This window comes from Mirounga leonina, unplaced genomic scaffold (assembly GCF_011800145.1).
Source record: "Mirounga leonina isolate KUSES-001 unplaced genomic scaffold, KU_Mleo_1.0 Mir_84, whole genome shotgun sequence".
In the NCBI taxonomy this organism is placed as follows: Eukaryota; Metazoa; Chordata; class Mammalia; order Carnivora; family Phocidae; genus Mirounga; species Mirounga leonina.
Genome location: NW_023270827.1, coordinates 2,040,372 through 2,058,069, shown reverse-complemented (window position 1 = coordinate 2,058,069; position 17,698 = coordinate 2,040,372). Strand labels below are relative to the sequence as shown.

The window sequence follows — 17,698 nt, the reverse complement described above, 5'->3', positions numbered from 1 at the left end:
GTGAGGATTGAGCTCTTATATAAAATTGAGCTCAAGGGCAAAGAATCTCTTAGTTCAGAAATCTCTTTTGAAGAATGTCTGTAGATTAGATTTAGGAGCAGACTAAGATGAACCTTTAGAACACAGAGGCAGTTTTTACCTGGCATTGGCCAAAATCAAAACATTGTTTCAGCTCTGATATGACCCATAAAACCCTACTGATTAATTTTCATCACTCTATATTTTCTCCATTGGTAATTCCATTTACCTCCTTGGTTTTAACTATCACAGGGGGTAGGGGGGGACCACCTTCCAAAACTATTCCTTCAACTATCATCTCTTATGTGTCCAACTCCTTTTTCCAGCTCTCCCCAAGAGACCTTGTCCAGGACCTCTCCAAGCTGCTCAGATACAAAATATCTACCAGAAATCTGTTTTGTCCCTCTGTCAGCAATTCTTCCATTCAGTCTATCATCATCATCATCATCATCATCCCATGAAACAGGCACAAAATCATGGTGCTTCCCCCCAGGTCCCATTACTGCTAATTTCTATGGCTTCTGCCTGCCATTTTGGCCCATCTCTATCTCGACTCCTGCTCGTACCAACTGAAGTGCTCCTGGAGCCCTGGGTGTTCCTGATGGATTCCCTTTTATTTGTTCTGGCCCTTTTCCTTATCTGGCCCTTTCACCATTCTATAATCCTATCTATGTCAACAATTTATTCTAATGCCAGTTTCATATAACCTTCCTGATCCATTCTCTCAAAAGTATTCCCTACCTATCCTGAACTCTCCAAGATTTTACTCTGTATCTTTCTTATGGTGCACACTAGGAACTTAACTGAAATTATATTTGTGAGCATATACACTGTATATCAGTCATATATGTAGGCACTTTATATACATTTTAACTTAATCCTTTCAGTAGCCCTGTAAGACCCAGAAAGGCCCCTACCCCCAGAGATCCTCATTCTACTGGTCTTGGGTACAGCTTGGACATGGGGACTTTTTTTTTTTAAAGTAGGCACCACACCCAGCTTGAAGCCCAATGCAGGGCTTGAATTCATGACCCTGAGATCAAGACTTGAAATGAGATCAAGAGTCAGTCACTTGGGTGCCTGGGTGGCTCAGTTGGTTAAGCGACTGCCTTCGGCTCAGGTCATGATCCTGGAGTCCCTGGATCGAGTCCCGCATCGGGCTCCCTGCTTGGCGGGGAGTCTGCTTCTCCCTCTGACCCTCCCCCCTCTCATGTGCTCTCTCTCTCAGTCTCTCTCTCTCAAATAAATAACAAATAAAATCTTTAAAAAAAAAAAAAGAGTCAGTCACTTAACTGAGCCCCCCATGTGCCCCCGGACATGGGGACTTTTAAGTACTCCTGGGGTAATTCCAATGTATAACATGGTTGAGAATTGCTGGTTTAACACCAAACTCATTAGCCAGATATTCTCCAATAGTAGGTATCACCTTTGAAGCTTTAAAGAACAAACAAATGTTAAACCCCAGCCCAGTCCTACCGAATTAGAATATCTAGGAGACAGAGTCTAGGAATCCACATGGTGGTAAAGCTTCACAGGTTATTCTGTCACATAACCAGGATGGAGAACCATGGTCTTTGTCAGACACTGTATCATCTTCCCATAGTCCTATATTACAAGTAATTATACATGTTTCCTCCCACCGTGTGATCTGTAAACTCTTTGAGGACAGATGTACATTCGAGTCACTATGGTCTGCTCCCTCGCACCTAGCAAGGTCCCTTGCACATAGTAGGTTTTAGAAACTAAAGCACCAATATTATGTCCTTTGATGAAGAAAACAAAGATACCTTTTTAAGAAAACAAAGATACCTTTACACAGTACTTCTTCTATGCTGAGTTTTTAATCTCTACTATACTGACCTAGAAAGTCATTAAGTCATTTCGGTTCTCTGAGCATCATATTTGCATGTCTGTAGAGTGCCAGGGCTAGGACTTGAACTCAGCTTTTCTGACAATACTCTGGCCTCTACACCTACGCCTTCAAAGCAACTACAAAGTGAAAAACTCAACTATCTATGTGTTTGCATACCTGCTGTCAGATGTGTTTCTAAAATTTGAATATAACCTGTCACATGGGTAAAAAAAATCTGTTTGCATTATGAAATGGATTTGGAAAAATACAATAATTTCAACCCAAAAATTAAGCATGGAACTAAATAGATAGCCCCTTTCTTCTCATCAATCTCAACCTCCCTCACCTCCAGAGGTACCTACAAATAGACAAACATACCCTTTGACATTTCTTGACAGGTCAGTTACTGCATTAGGGTTTTTTTTCCCCTTCATCTTAGTTTGTACTACTTCTCAAAGACTTTTCAAATAACCTGAGCTTCTGGTTATAATTGAAATCTTTTTAAAGATTCATATACAGGGCACCTGTGTGGTTCAGTCGTTAAGCGTCTGCCTTCGGCTCAGGTCATGATCCCAGGGTCCTGGGATCAAGCCCCACATCAGGCTCCCTGCTCTGAGGGAAGCCTGCTTCTCCCTCTCCCACTCCCCCTGCTTGTGTTCCCTTTCTCGCTGTGTTTCTCTCTGTCAAATAAATAAATAAAATCTTTAAAAAAATAATAGGGCGCCTGGGTGGCTCAGTTGGTTAAGCGACTGCGTTCGGCTCAGGTCATGATCCTGGAGTCCCGGGATCGAGTCCCACATCGGGCTCCCTGCTCGGCGGGGTCTGACCCTCCCCCCTCTCATGTGCTCTCTCTCTCTCATTCTCTCTCTCTCTCAAATAAATAAATAATCTTTAAAAATAAAAAAATAAAATAAAATAATAAAAAAAGATTCATATACAGTTTACTTAAGGTAGTAAATTGATATCTGGTGTAAACTTGTGATATTTCGTTCAATATGAATATGAACATGCACATAAACATAACAAAGTTGAAATGAAACTCAAACAACATCTAGAAACCTGGATTCTAGGCTCTTTTTGCCATTTCTGAGCTAGGTGACTTTCGGAAAGGAATGAACTTTCCAGAAGTCTCTTTCCCACCTAAAAAAAATGAAAGGGAGAAGGACCTAAGATAGACCTCCCAAATTTTCTTCCAAATTTGAAAGTTTATGATCCCTTAAAATAAGAAGAATTAATTTATTAGGCTTTTGGTCAAGATTAGTCATCAATCCTGATCCACTACTCAGGTGATATTTTAAAGGGCAAACAGACTTATAATTAAATTTGGACACTTCTTCACAAGGTAGAAAGTGTTCACCTCCACTATCTCTTTTCATTTTCATAACATACCTGCAGAACACTCCTTATTATCCCCATTTCACAGAAAAGAAAATTGAGATGCAGACGGTTGAGTGACTTGCCCTGGGTAACAAAATCAGAAAATAACAAATCTAGACCCCTGGGGACCCAACTTTTGACTACCTTCAGCACCTCGATGGCCACAGGCAATGCTGGAGAAGGGGGCCCAGGTAAACCTGACATGCAGACAGCTCCCCCCAGTAGCCTCTGCACCTTCCCAAAATGCTTTCTAGCCCAGAAGCCCATAAGTTGCTTTGGAATAGAATACCAAGTGAGGATTTATTTATCATATCATTTCTGAGTGCGTATTTTCTTGAGCATTTATAGATCTGTTTTTCCAAGAAGCTGAGCGTTCCTGATAAAACAAGACAGATAATGATAAATGAGCATCTATGTTAGCCTAGCTGGGAGGAGGCTGAGGGACTGTTAACACCCCTCCTGTGAAGTTAATCCCATTTCTTTTAGCCATTTCTTTATTAGTTAATGAGGTCTTACAAAAATGTGTGTCTGTGGTGGTGTTTTAGCATCCTTGCCTCTAGGAACATTTTCAAATATTCATAAAGTCGCTCCTCTGACCAAAGCCTAAAGCAAAGGTGCATTAAGTATGAATTTTAGTCAACTTCAAATGTGGGTGGTCACAAAGCTGCTCCTGAGATATCCCCTCAATAATCTTCTTCATTGGTATCTCCAGATCTGCAGCACTGGGTGCAAATGTGAAGGGGAACTTGGAAAAATGGTATTATTTAGGACACCAGGACTCCGAAGGGCAGCCCCGTAAACTTTGATCCTACCTCTTGACTGACGGCAGTGTGGCTTGCTTTTGGAAAACTGAATAACTTAAGGGAAACAAAAACAAAATGAAAAAGGAATTACCAGTCAAGCCCCTGGGAAGGAGAGCAGAGGCTCGTTGTTATTGCTCCTAGGAGGCCAGAGACCCACTTCCCACTTGAGTTCCTTATGGCAAAGAGGGAACCATCAAAAGATGGCTTGATGCTCAATGGTGCATCTTTGGAGAGGCAAACCAAAGGCAGAAACTTGGTTAACTACTAAACCAAGCTCCCTGGTATGGTGAATCACAGTGATTACATCTACAACCTAGTTTTGGAGGGTCCTCCACCCCATAGCATGATCCTAGGAACACAGCTAGAGTACACACACAGAGAAGACACGCATGCACGCATTTCTGACACCCTCCTCCCCTGACTCATCCACACACACGACTTCCATCATCTCAAAGCACACAATCCTTGATGTTTTTCCACCCTTTTATGATTTTGTTTCCTCAAAACATCCCTTCAGGAAGTTGACATTATGGCTGGCCTTCTATGTGTAGTTTACAAGCAAAGGGACTTTTTCAAAGGGCATCTGTAAAAATACCATTTCAAATGTGTGAAGAAGATGAAGCACTTCTGTTTGGTTCTGGATGGCTTGGACTATCTATGGTATACTTTGCCTAAGAAATGGAAAATAACAGCCCAGCATTCTCCCGCCTGTTTCTGCACAGGTAACCAGAATAAGCCACCAAAATGGTGCAGGTTTCCTGATCCTACTTTAGAATGAGCTCGAGGAACAAATGATAGACCAAAGTCTTCTAACCTTCAACCCCATAGGGCAGTGCAATAAATCACTGGTAGCATGGTAGCTCAGTGCTTTCTGACACAGAATATCTATGCTCAGAAGGGCCCATCCATGTCATTGCCACTAAGACTTGTATTCAGTGGAGTCTCTTGGCCTTTTTACATGATCAACACCCACCCACTGAAGGAAAGCTCTGGGCCATAATTCTGAAATGAAATGGCCATGTAATCCATTCAGTACAGATATGGTGACAGACAGACATCATCCCTTAACAAGGGCAGATAATGCAAACATTTCCTTTTCCAGCTCATTGCTCAACTTCCTGGTCATTTTAACCGGTTATACACTTACAATGTTAAGAATAAAAGAAAAGAAAAGAAAAAAAGGGAGAAAAACAGGGAAGGGAAAGAAAAAGTCCTGAAAATAGCAATTGCACAGTAATAATGCTGCTTTGAGTAAAGCTCAGCCTATAATATTATTTCTCTTTTGTCCCTGCCGTGGGGACATTGAAGGCACTTTGACAGCCATTATGATTACAGAAGATACAAGCTAATGTTGGTTGTTCCAGATGTAATTTTACAATTTCTCAAAAGAAATACTGTTACGTCCCAGATGCAAATTTGACTGTGTCCTGTCCTTAATGTTCTATTACAGGTGATTCACATAACAGGCCGGCTACGACTGAGGGTGTCCCTATCCCACGGGAGGACCGTTCCCAGCCAAATCATGGGTCTTGTGGTTGTGGCTCATGCCCTGCCTCCCCCTACGATCAATGAAGTCAGAATTGATTGCCATATGTTCGTCACTCGAGTAAATATGGACCTCAATATCATTTACTGTGAAAATAGGTACTTTGTTTTTGTTCTCATTTCCTCTGTTGTCTGTTACACATTGGTGAAGGCTGGTGTTTGCAGCAGTCTGAAGGATTTTACTCTCCCAGTGAGGCTCATTATAAATCCTGATCTTATTTTTAATGGCTGCTTGGACTGACACCAAACATGCTTTTTATTTAAAATTTACATTGCTGTCCTGATTTACATTAGGGACAAAAATGGAAAGGATTGGGATACCCAGACATCCATATGCTATAATTAAGACATGTTTTGGCCGAGAAACCAAGGAGAGAGCAGGGCTGAGACGCTCTTGGCAAAATTACGCCATAGAAGGTATCTCCTGATGCCTCAGTCAAGCCCACTTCCTGACTACTATACGGGCCCAGCCTCACAATGGCCAGTGTTCATATAGGCATTCGGCACATTGCCTTAGCTGCTTGCCGGGCTGCTAGGACACATTACTATGGACTGGATGGCTTAAACAACAGACATTTATTTCTACATACCTGGAGACTGGGAAGCCCAAGATGAAGGTACAAGCTAGGTTCCTCGCAAGAGCCTACTTCCTGGTTGCAGATAGCGGTCTTCTTGCTGGGTCTTCACATAGGGTAGACCAAGAGCGCTGGTCCCTTCCTCCTCTCATGAGGACACTAATCCCATCATGGGCACTCCATCCCCATGAGCTCATCTACACCTAATTACCTCCCAAAGGCCCCACCCCCTAATACTATCACATCGGGTGTAAACACTTCACTTATGAGTTTGGTGGTGGGAGGGACACGTTCAGTCCACAACACATGTAGGAAAAAAAAAAAAAGAATTTGAGGCCCCCAGAGGGAAAAGGATGAAAAATCTGCAAAACTATTAAATAAAACTTTGTAATCCTGAGGATTCTGCTTTTATAAATTAAAAAAAAAAAAAAAGACTTCATATAAATGACTTGACAGTCCTTCCTTAACACTGAGCTTTGATAAAAGGACTTTTTAACCTCTGGTTTAAAAGTTCACTTTTTCCATTAAGCACAAAGCAAGGGACGAGGAAATGGGACAGTGCCCCCTCAGACCTTTCACCCACAAGTCACCAGCCCATCATCAGACCAATTTGAAGAAGAGAGAATCACGGGGCACGGGGAGAAGAGGGATGGGGGACTGTGCACAGGGCATGGGGAGAAGAGGGATGGGGGAATGACACGGGAAGGAAGCTTCCATGGTATCATCCATGTTCTGGTGCCACAGGCAGAATCACTGAGGCCGTTTTGAGAGGGTGCTTTTGTGGCAGAGATTATGGTCAGGCATGAAGGCAGCATATGTTCACCGAGCCCTGGTAGTGCCTGCAGAGGCCAAATGGAAGAGCAGAATGGTCAAGCGGCTCGGGTAATCAACTTTTCCGGGGCCTAGCCAAGAGGAAGACACCCATCATCTGCGTTCAGTCCACTGGGAAGCACTGAGGATGTTGAGACCAAGTTAGAAATGCCTACCGTTTCCGGGCTGGAGTGGATTCAGAGGAAGGAATTCACCAGGAGAAAAAGACACCCACCTGAGCTGTTAGTGTTCCGTGGGTAGAAGATACCCTGAACCCGTCACTCTTATTTAATAAGTAACTCTAAATCTATTTTTTCAAGTTTTGTTGGCATTTCTTAAATTTTTTTAGAAAATAGACTGTATACTTGGGTGTGTGTAAAGTATTCTGGAATGGCAAAAGAATATCAGGAAAGACAACCAAAATGATTAGCTAGGGTTAGCAAGTAATAAGAAAGATAGTTAGCATTTGTTGAACACTTACTACACACTCGGCAATGTGCAGAGCTCATTATTTACATCATCTCCTTTAAGCTTCAAGACAGTTAGTTCTGTGAGATGGGTGTTGCCACTGCCCCTCCACACCCTCAGGCAATTTCAGTTTAGAGAGAGGGAGCGTAAGTGGTATGCCCAAGGTCACAATTTTGAACTCGAAATGTGCCAGATTTTTAAAAATCAGGCATTTAGCTACACGTGGGCCTTCCTGCATTCCTTGCCGCTTTTTTCCTAGAGAAGTCAGGCTAAGTGGTAAGGAAGCAGTCAGACTAACCCCTGAAGGGGACTTCTCGTATCTATGCATCCATTAAAGAACACAATTCTAGCCCACAAAGCTGTTTATTCTGATGAAAAACACAGAATGCTAGAGATGGAGCTCCAACCCAGGGAGGCAGCTAGAAAGTCTGATGACCTATGGCTCTACCTCTTTGAAAACATATGTAGGGCTCCCTTGATTTAGATTTACTACCATCACTCTCTCCGGAAAAACAGAGCCTCATCTGATTTACCTACGCCCGGTGACTGTCCCATCCCAAAACCCTCACTTAATTTTCATTCCTGTGATCACAGATGATTAATTCTGCTTCATGGACCTGAGTGCCTTATGGTGCCACTCCAATAATTGAGATCATTTTCTGTGACCCACTTTAAGCTTTTTCTCTTCCCTTAAAAAAAAAAAAAAAACAAGAAACTGTTTTCCACAACCCCTTATTAGCCAATACAATACAGCATTATTTCCCAGCTGAAGATGATAGAAGTTATTCTAAAAGGACCTGTGTTAAAAGTAACTGCTTATTTGATCTGAGGAAAAAGCCTACCCTGTGTGCCAGGCACTGTGCTACGTTCATTTCATTTCATTCATTAATCCCCTCACCAACCTCTTAAGTTGTTTTTACAGATAAAGGAACTGAGGCTCAGAGTACAAGGTGCCATCAGGATTCTGATCCTGATATAGGTCATCAGACTGGTCTGGGGCTTTCTACACATATATTAAGAGGTCTCTGGACACTGAGGTGGTCACATTTGCCACGGTAACAGGCTCCGATACATAGGAATGCTTCAGATGTTTTGAAGGATTTCGTTCCAATAAAGCATAAACTGAAGAACATCTTCCCTAAAGTATGTTTGGCTTTTTCCCAGAGTCTATTATTTAATTAGGGAATTGCTAACTAGAAACATAAGCCCTCTCCTGGACTCTGCAGACCATTCTTCTCCTCCGCATTCCCTAGGATGGCCACGGACAAAGCCGACATCATCTGGGGAGCTGGTAAATTTCAGAAACACCAATGAGGGCCTTTTAATGACATCCTGGTCTCCTCATTTGCAGAAAGGGGGTGGAAACTGTGCTTGGAAAGCAGCTAATAGTTTTAGGAAAACACCAACTAATCTGCTTTGTACCAGAAAACCATGGGGTTATAAAACTCTTTATATTGCCCCATTTTTGTCTCGACTTACCAAGAATTCTAGTTTGGCCAAAAATGTCATTTAATATTTAATATTAGACATTGAGAAATTCACTCCCTGGGTAATATAATTTAATTATATTCCACATTATTCTGGTTTGGTTTGGTTTGGTTTATTTCCCTGCCTTGAGGGTCAGATTGAACTCTCCAACCGTGGTCTCATAGGTTTCTGAAACATGTCATTTCTAAAGACTCACTTCCTATTTGGAGATATAAGCCCTAAGAGATAAAAAGCACGGGGATGGTAAAGAGAATAAATTAAACAAAAGATATATCCTATTTTGGACCGCCCAAAACCAATCTGTACCTGGACGGGGAGGAGGATAATGAGCATGTTGACGTCTTTGTGTAAAGCGGGCAGATTCCCCCAACATGTTTTCCAATTTCTGTTCTATTTTTCTGTGCTCCTGCCCGAGGACATTGACGTCTGGACAATCAATGACACAGGCTTACACACACACGTACTGCCGAGCACAAGCCTGCAAGAGCTGCTGAAATGGTTTAAAAGTTTCTGTGTGGAATCCACCACAAAGTACCAGTTAAAAGGGCCAGGAGTGAAAGCCGAGCTCCCAAATGACTAAGACTGAAAAAGATAATACCCCCAGGCTTCTGTATGTCTCAGCATTTAAATTATATCCCTTGAATGCCAATTTGGACATTGTGCCAAGAAGCAGTTGAAGCTCTTTTTCATGGAAATACCCAATAGAAGACCAATCTGTTTAAATGAAAGGTGTCTCTAATCATTTGGTATCAACATAACATGTTTTTATTTTATTATGTAACCTCGCATTATCTTGGCCTCTAATGAGGATCTTGCATTGTTACTGCTTCTCCATAATTTCATGGAATTATGTTGTCCAAATGTGTATTCTGATGCCAAAAAAAAGAAAAGAAAAACCTGTCTCATTATTTACACACGGTTGCTGGATCTAGCACATTTCCTACTTTTGAGAAAGTCCGATATCAGTTAAAGAAATGATCTTCTCTATCCGTAAAGGGCTTTCCCTCAAAGCGCCACCTCCTGACGGGTACCCCCAGGATAATGAAAACTGTAAGGAGACTTGTTTCTCAGTCATTTAACAGTTTCTCTACTCCCCCCTTCCCCTTCTGAATTCCAGCCTGTGTTCTTCTCTCTGCAGGATCAGCGATTATATGGATCTGACCCCTGTAGACATTGTAGGGAAGAGATGCTACCACTTCATCCACGCTGAAGATGTCGAGGGCATCAGGCACAGTCACTTGGACCGTAAGTACTTCCCGTGTGTGGGAACAGCCAGGCTGGGGTCACCTCTCTCTGATGCTTGTTTGGTTTCAGTGCTGATTTTTCCCTTCCTGTCTCGTGCACACATTTGAGATGACTGTCAGCGTGCCGGGAGAAAAAGAGACGGAAATCACTTCAACTCATGTTGGAATTAGATCGCAAGTTAGAAGTCAGGCCCAGAAAAACTGCTGGATCTTTAGGCCCTCGGCCGGGATTCTGTGGTCTCTTGTGCTCTCTCTCCCATGAAGTGATGGGGGAACCTCTGCCTTAAGTGCTTTCTTGACCCTTTCATTTTCTAGAGAGCGAGCTCCACTCTGAAATTTGTGGTCTCTGTGTCAAGATATATGTGGGAGAAGACAAGTTCAAATAGACCAGAGCCTATAGCCATTCCTACTTGACTGACCGCACAACTGGGGCCAGGGGGAAGCCAGGGCCCAGGGCCAGACCACATCCGCTCTCAAAGGCAGCGTCTCTTCACTGTATTTCTGGAAAGGGGGTTATTCCGAGGAAGAGATACCACCATCTCCTGACTCCCAGGAGGGAGAGAGACTCATCTCAGCTCTTTGAGTCTGATTCCCAGCTCCTGACTCACAAGCTGACCTCCGAGGTGCCTTTTTTGGCAGGAGGCACCGGTGTGCGGGACCCTCTTAGGAAGAGGCTGCCCCTTTTCCAACCAGAGGTCCTTTTGATGACCGATCAGTAGACTCTTCTTCCTAAAAGATGAGGGCCCGACGTGCTCATCTTCCTAGAAGGTTCTAAACCCGGTTCTGAACCCTGGTTCATGCGAGGCACCACAAATGAGAGACTACAGCTTGATGGTCAAGCTTTCCTGTAGCACCACTAGCCAGGTGCCCTCTGTATTTACTTCCTCTCCCCTTTCTTGCCAGGCCCGAGGAGAGCCCTCTCAGGTCTTTCCTGCTCTTTGCAGGTGTTAGCTCGTTTTAAACTCACATCTTCAAAAGCATAATGCCAAGACAGTCAGCCAGGCAGAGTCTCAAGGTGTGAGCATCTTGTACTGTTTTTTAACCCTGCATTAGCACCACTGACATGGGACCAAGGCCAGTGTCAAATTTTGTGTATATCATGTCTCTGGGAAAAGGCTGCCTGCGAGGCTGCTCTCCAGCAAACTCTACTCCCAACGCTGAGTGCATGCCTCAGTCACCAGGGACTTAGGGACCACACTTGTTGCTAAGAATGAATGGGTGTTGTGCATTGCAGAAGCAGATGGCTCTTCAATTAACTGGGGGGAGAAAATGATGCTGTTTCCTGAAAAGAAACATCAGGTTCTTTGTAGCTGGGGATTTAGAGAAGATGGAGGGAAAATCGGGATCTTTGGAGGAAGCTCTGAATATATTTTTGGACCAATATATGCCAGAGATCCAGGCTTTAAAAATGAATATATTATCTTTAGGACACTGTCACAGACCATGTGTGTGGGGAGAGAAGGGTGCTTTTTCATTTTGGAATCTTAATTGAGGTCTAACTTCAGAAACCCGGTGCTGACAAAAAAGAACTATGTCATCCTCAGTTATTACTTGGAAAACGTCATGCTATCTCTCTGGGATTTGATTTACAGCTTGAAGAAACACAATTCCTCAGGAACAGTGAGCTAGGGCCGTTCATTTCTTCCCATGAAGCAAAGGTCTCCAACAAATATGTTTGATGCCATTCTTTCCGATCTACTTTTATCTCATTTTCAGTAACCAGAATAATTTGAGAGTGCTGAAAATAAACAACTCTGCCATTCACTATTGTGCTAGTTGCCTAATTTTTCTGGTATTGTGCCAACTAATAAACAGAGAAGATATGCTTTTAAATTCTGTGATTTTTTTTTCATTACTTGATCTTGACATACTGGCTATTGCTTTATGATTTAGCCTCCTAACAATGATTGAGTTCACTCTTTCAACTCATACACACGACTTCTAATTTTAAGTTCTTTTAATAACCTCAAACACATGAAAAACAAATAAAATGAGCTGATAATTCTGCACAGTAAAATACACTTCACATATTTAGCTATCATGCTGTGGAATAACTCCACAATGTCAAGTAGCACACAATTAGTAAAACTGTAGGGGGAGGAAAAGGAGTGTTTTGATCCTGAAGAATTTTGATCCTAATCAGATTGAAATTTCAACGTTCTTGTAGTGCTTAATATCTTCAATCACACACACACACACAAAAATCAAGCCAATGCCAATGTCAGGTTTTGCATTCTGTGACTGAAATAAAATGCTAAAATATACGAATGCATCTCGCTTTGTACAATAAACATTAGCATCATTATAAAGTAAGATTGAGTCTAAAATTGTGTGATGGAATGTCTGATGTTTACCTAATTCTCAAACCAAAGCCAGCCCAGTAACAAAATGACAGCGCATGTAATAAGTCTTGGTTGTGTAAACACTGGAAGAAAAGGCAAAAAGCCAGCACAGCATCTTGCTTGTCCAAAGCCCTAGGCTCTGACTGAAGGATGCCTCGACTGTACCTTCTTGGCAGGAGAAGGTCATGGTGACATAGAATCAGCTCATGACTAAGATAGAATTCTAAAACAAAGGAACGGTTAAAAAATGAACCACATTAACTATTTAGCTCTTCTTCCTAGAGCTATTGGCACAATTCCTGTTTCTGTGCATGAAAGACAGGTTTTAGCCATCTGATAATATTTCTGATATTTTGATATCTGTCTTATGCTCCAGTTTACAGATAAAACTTAAAAAAAAAAAAAGACTCCATAGTCTTTGATAACTCAAAATGCTATCTTTATCACTTATATCTTTTTCCTAGCATAGGCATCTGTAAATCCATAGATGAACTTGTCTCTAGAATAAGAAAAGTAAAAGGGAATCTCAGCTGCATCAGGAACTGACAACTTTCAGCAGTTGAACCAAGAACTTTGGACCATTCACTCTCCCACTAAGTTAACATGAGACGCCTGATAGTTCACTGGCTTTCAACATAAAGAATCACTAAGAATCGCATTATCTATACCAACATGGTGGGTGAGTGAAATTATACTGGGATTCTAAAACCAAGGGGGTTGCAGGACCTCTTCTTTCACACTGTGACCAAAGACCTCTTTGATTTTTCTTTTCCTTACGTCACCGCCCTGGAGTCATTGAACCCAATTTCACTGATTCTCCAGGCCGAATTCACCCAATCAACATTTCAAGGTTTGAATTTTCAACTACTCATATAAGCAATTATTTGAGCATCTTGGGCTACCAGGCTCCAGTTCTCCATTGCTCAGGAGGTACTGACCTCCAGATGACCAGTCAGGTCTCCCTCGAGTCTGATGCCCCAATTAGCTCAAGCATTCGACAGCCACACAACCGTCTACTACTCTACCTCTGCTGGTAGCCCAAATATAGAAGGGCAGACCACGAATGCTAAACCAAACAGAGGAACATGTTTTGCATTTCTCGTTTGTCCCTTTTAATCCAGTCTTTTGTCTATAGAAGTTGCTGAATTTGTCTGGAGATATCCCCGGGGTCCTTCCCAGGTCAAATGAGCAACTCTCTAAAACCTAGACAGAGTGGCCAAGGGAGATTTCCCTTCCCTCTATAATGTTGTGATCCACTAGCAAGGCTCGAGGCTCTGCCACTGTGGGACTTTCAAGAAAAAGGAGCCCGAAAAGCTAAAAGTGGTAGCAGTTTTCCCTTCCTAGGACCATACCCAGGATGAGGAAATTCTGCAAGAGTTATTTCACAAAGACAGAAGGCCTTGCAGCTTGTCTGTGAGATCTTGTAGAATTAAAAAACGTGGCCTACCCAATATATTTAGGGGATGTTAAAAAAAAAAATACATTAGCCTCAGCCTTTATTTCTTAATTACAAAATTTTATCCTTCTTAACAAAAGTCATGCACAGCTACCTGGCAGAATGCATTGCATGCTGTTTTGCATCAATAACCCCTCCGCTTCCCTCCTGAAGGCGTCTCATCGCCAAATGCAAGCCGACTGCTTAATGTAGGACTAATTAGTATATCCCCCTTCCAGTCTGCAGGCCCTCCATTGTAATTCCTTCCCAGCTCATTTTTTTCCACAACCGAGCATCAATCAAAGTAAGTGCCCTGCCTGCCTCGGAAACACAAGATGTCCTCCATGCATTTGTCATCTGCCACGCAAACAAAGGGGGAATTTAATTGTTGATCTGGGTACGCAGCCACTGCGCACCGGAAAGGACGCTGCGGTGGGGGGAGAGAGGAAAGTGCAAAGTTTGGTGGGTGGGCCAAGTGCAAAGAGCACAGGGAACTTCTTTCTAGTCTCTGATCTTAGCCTTTTTCAGGGCTGGGACTTCGGGGATTTAGCCGCAACCCGATGATTGGCTGGACTTTTTCCCAAAGCAAATGAGTTTTTCATCTTCTTCTGTATGAATAGGAAAATGCCCCTGAAAGAAGGTACACATAACAGCTACCATGTCAGACTGTTTTCAGAAGCCAAGTCAGCCCACATCGTGTGCCTGTCCATTAACCAAAAAAAAAAAGATTGTCAAGTCAGGGTTTTATGCAGAAGTGAATGACCAGTATTCTCATCTTTTTTTTTTTTTTTCTTCCTTTTTGGGAGAGTACTGATTTTGGCTTTTCCAGGCTAAAGGCAGGCACACAGAGAACAGAGACTAGCAAGGGCCTATCAGCTGAGTGTCCTTCCTCCACTGCATTACAGAAATGCCTACCCCCAGCTTAATGAATCCAGACCTGCAGTTAACAAGATCCCTAGCGGACTCCCATCCCCGTTAACGTTTGAGGACTGACTTATACTAGTATTTCGAAGGCATTCTTGTATATGAAGTAAAAGTAAATACAAACTGACTAGCAATCTTAGGGAGCTTCATATTCCCCTCCAGTTGGATGAATTCTGTGAATACTAGAAAAATATAAGTAGCGAATTGACTCTGAGGGTATCTCAGGCAGTGTTCCAATGAAACGAGTATGTGATTACTTGATAAAGAGATGGACTTCTTTACAAAGGTGCGAAGTTTTGAGTGGAGTGGAGAAAGCTAATAAAGTCGAAATAGAAGTAACAGTCAACTCGTAAGCAAAAGGAGGTCTTTCATTTTTTTCCCCAGGTGAATATTTTTCCATGTACTTGTTGCATGTGTGAATACAAACAGTAACATTTCCCCTGTTCAAGTTCACCTAACATATGTGAGTACTTACTATATACAAAGCTTTGTGGTATTGCAGTAAGGTTTGAACAATAACGAAGATGTGGTCTCTACCTTCCAGGAGCTTACATATTAGCAGGGAAGATAGCATGAAAATAGCCAATTTTGAACAGGTAGCATCAAATGAGGACTATTGAGATGAATAAAACACAGAAATCCCAGAGATTGGGCAGGGGGGCGCGGGGCAACAAGGGAGCACTGACAAGAAATTCCAGAGGCACCACATCTGCCCTGGACCTTGAAAGAGGATGGCAGGAAGCCACAGTGGCAGGAGATGGGCAGAAGTGCAGGGTCAGGGACATTCCAGGCTTAGAAGAGCGTAAAAGGACACAGAATACAGCAACACACCATCTTTCCTCTCTGCCCAGGAAGTAAGCTGGCACTTCGATGGGACGGATATATTCTAGTACAATCCGAACGTGGATCCCTGGGCTTTTCCTTGTTCCTATTTCAGTTAGTAGCTGCTTTTATTATCATAATAAGGAATACCTGATATTTGAGAGAAACTAACCCCCATTGCTCTTATAAAACATGATCAGAAAAAAAAAAAATACTTCTAAGACATCCATTTTAACCTAAATCAACCAAAATAAAATCCGTTCCATCACTTCTTGTACTTTATACGAGATTAAGAACAAAATGCTGGTATATGTTTTGTAACTATTTTCCTTAAAATGTTGATTTAATGACACCTTGCCTATCTCAAAAAAAAAAAAAAACCTCAAACTTTTCCTAGTTTAACGCAGATGAGGGGCATAGGGACTTAATTTGTGTATGTGTTTAGAATACAATAGTTTTCCCAAAAATTTAGCGTTAATTAAGGATCAGGTCATTTGAACCTCTTTATGAACTCCGCATCCCCTCTGGCTTCCTAGAATTTTTGGTGGAGCACATTGACTAGAATGCATCCAGTTCCAAGTGACAGAAAACCCAAGCAAAAAGGACTTAAACTTCCTCTGTAATTGTCTTCAGTTTCTCTTCATGATCAAAAGACAGCTGTAGCACTGCCCATCACCAGTCCCTCACAAGACAATGTCCAAAGTCAGGAAAGGGTCAGTCACTATTTGTGTTCATTTTTGAAAGAAAATACTTGTCGCAGCCCTCCCAGATAGAGAGCTCCCCCCCCACCATGTCTCATTGTCCAGCATTTCATCAAGTGACCAAGCCTGAGCCACACACTGGATGCAGTGACCGTGACTGGCTTAAACAATCAAGGCTTGTCCCCCCTGGGACTCGGGAAAGGTCCCTGATCCAGGAAGAAGTGCTAGAACGGCTGCTCCATCCCCACCATGACGACTGCAACTCACACTGTCACAGGATCTCTAGGAAAGGGGTTCAGAGTCAATCCTAAGAGCTCACAAGGAGGACATTTTCTTCCTTTATCCTTCTTTTCCCTTCTTATTTTACCTACGTGAGAAGATGAAGGTTAGCTGAACCTATTTGTGGTCATTGTTTCATAATATATGTAAATCGAACCACTGGTGCTGCGTGTTTAAACGCACACAGTGACGTATGTCAATTATTTCTAAATAAAACTGGAAAAAAAAGGAATAGCTGCTCAGTGGACAACCAACAGTGACTGCTACCTGGGAGAATCTGACCCGTTTTTACAACAAAGTCTTTGGATTTCTGAAAACCTACACAACAGGTGAATAAATGACATTTGTCTGGGCTCCTTTAAATATTCCTGATTTTGCCAAACACTAGTTTCTGTATACCTATGCCCACCACTTATATATTTCTTGCTAAAGATTTTCAGTGGACTTCATAAAATGACCTCATCCAGAAACACAGGGTCCATGAGAGACATAAAATAAATCTGAAGTAAAGATGCAACCTCATCCTTCTACCTTTTTTTAGTTCTCCCTACATTCCAGCTTAACCTTGCCCAATACTTCATTTTTTTTTTTTAAGAATTTATTTGTTTGACAGAGAGAGACAGCAAGAGAGGGAGCACAAGCAGGGGGAGTGGGAGGAGAAGCAGGCTTCCCGCGGAAGAGGGAGCCCAACGCAGGGCTCGATCGTAGGACCCTGGGATCATGACCTGAGCCAAAGGCAGACGCTTAACGACTGAGCCACCCAGGCGCCCCAATACTTCATTTTTAAAAGGACAAGATCAGACCCCCGTGCTTTCTGACCCTCATCCCACTTCCCCTAAGAATTATCATGGTTATAAGTTTCTTAGTGAAAACGGTAAGTACTTGTCTCCCATAGCAATGGAAATCGAGATAAGTCCTATTTTCAGAATGAAGAAAACTTCCCCAACAACTCCCAACAAAAGAGACCTCCCTGGGGATCTCAACTGTCCGCTGTTTCACCATATTCCAAACCTAA

The 17,698-nt window shown here is 42.4% G+C and overlaps 1 protein-coding gene across 1 annotated transcript in view; it reads left to right on the top strand.

Annotated features, from left to right (window-relative positions):
* Nucleotides 1-17,698, top strand: part of LOC118002891 (neuronal PAS domain-containing protein 3) — a gene marked incomplete at its 5' end in the record, with an annotated part of 725,448 nt that overhangs the window by 693,985 nt on the left and 13,765 nt on the right. Inside the window, 2 exons of the mRNA XM_034993502.1 lie at nucleotides 5,501-5,694; nucleotides 10,075-10,181. Of these exons, the coding sequence (XP_034849393.1) occupies nucleotides 5,501-5,694; nucleotides 10,075-10,181 (301 nt within the window). The remainder of the gene's footprint in view (nucleotides 1-5,500; nucleotides 5,695-10,074; nucleotides 10,182-17,698) is intronic.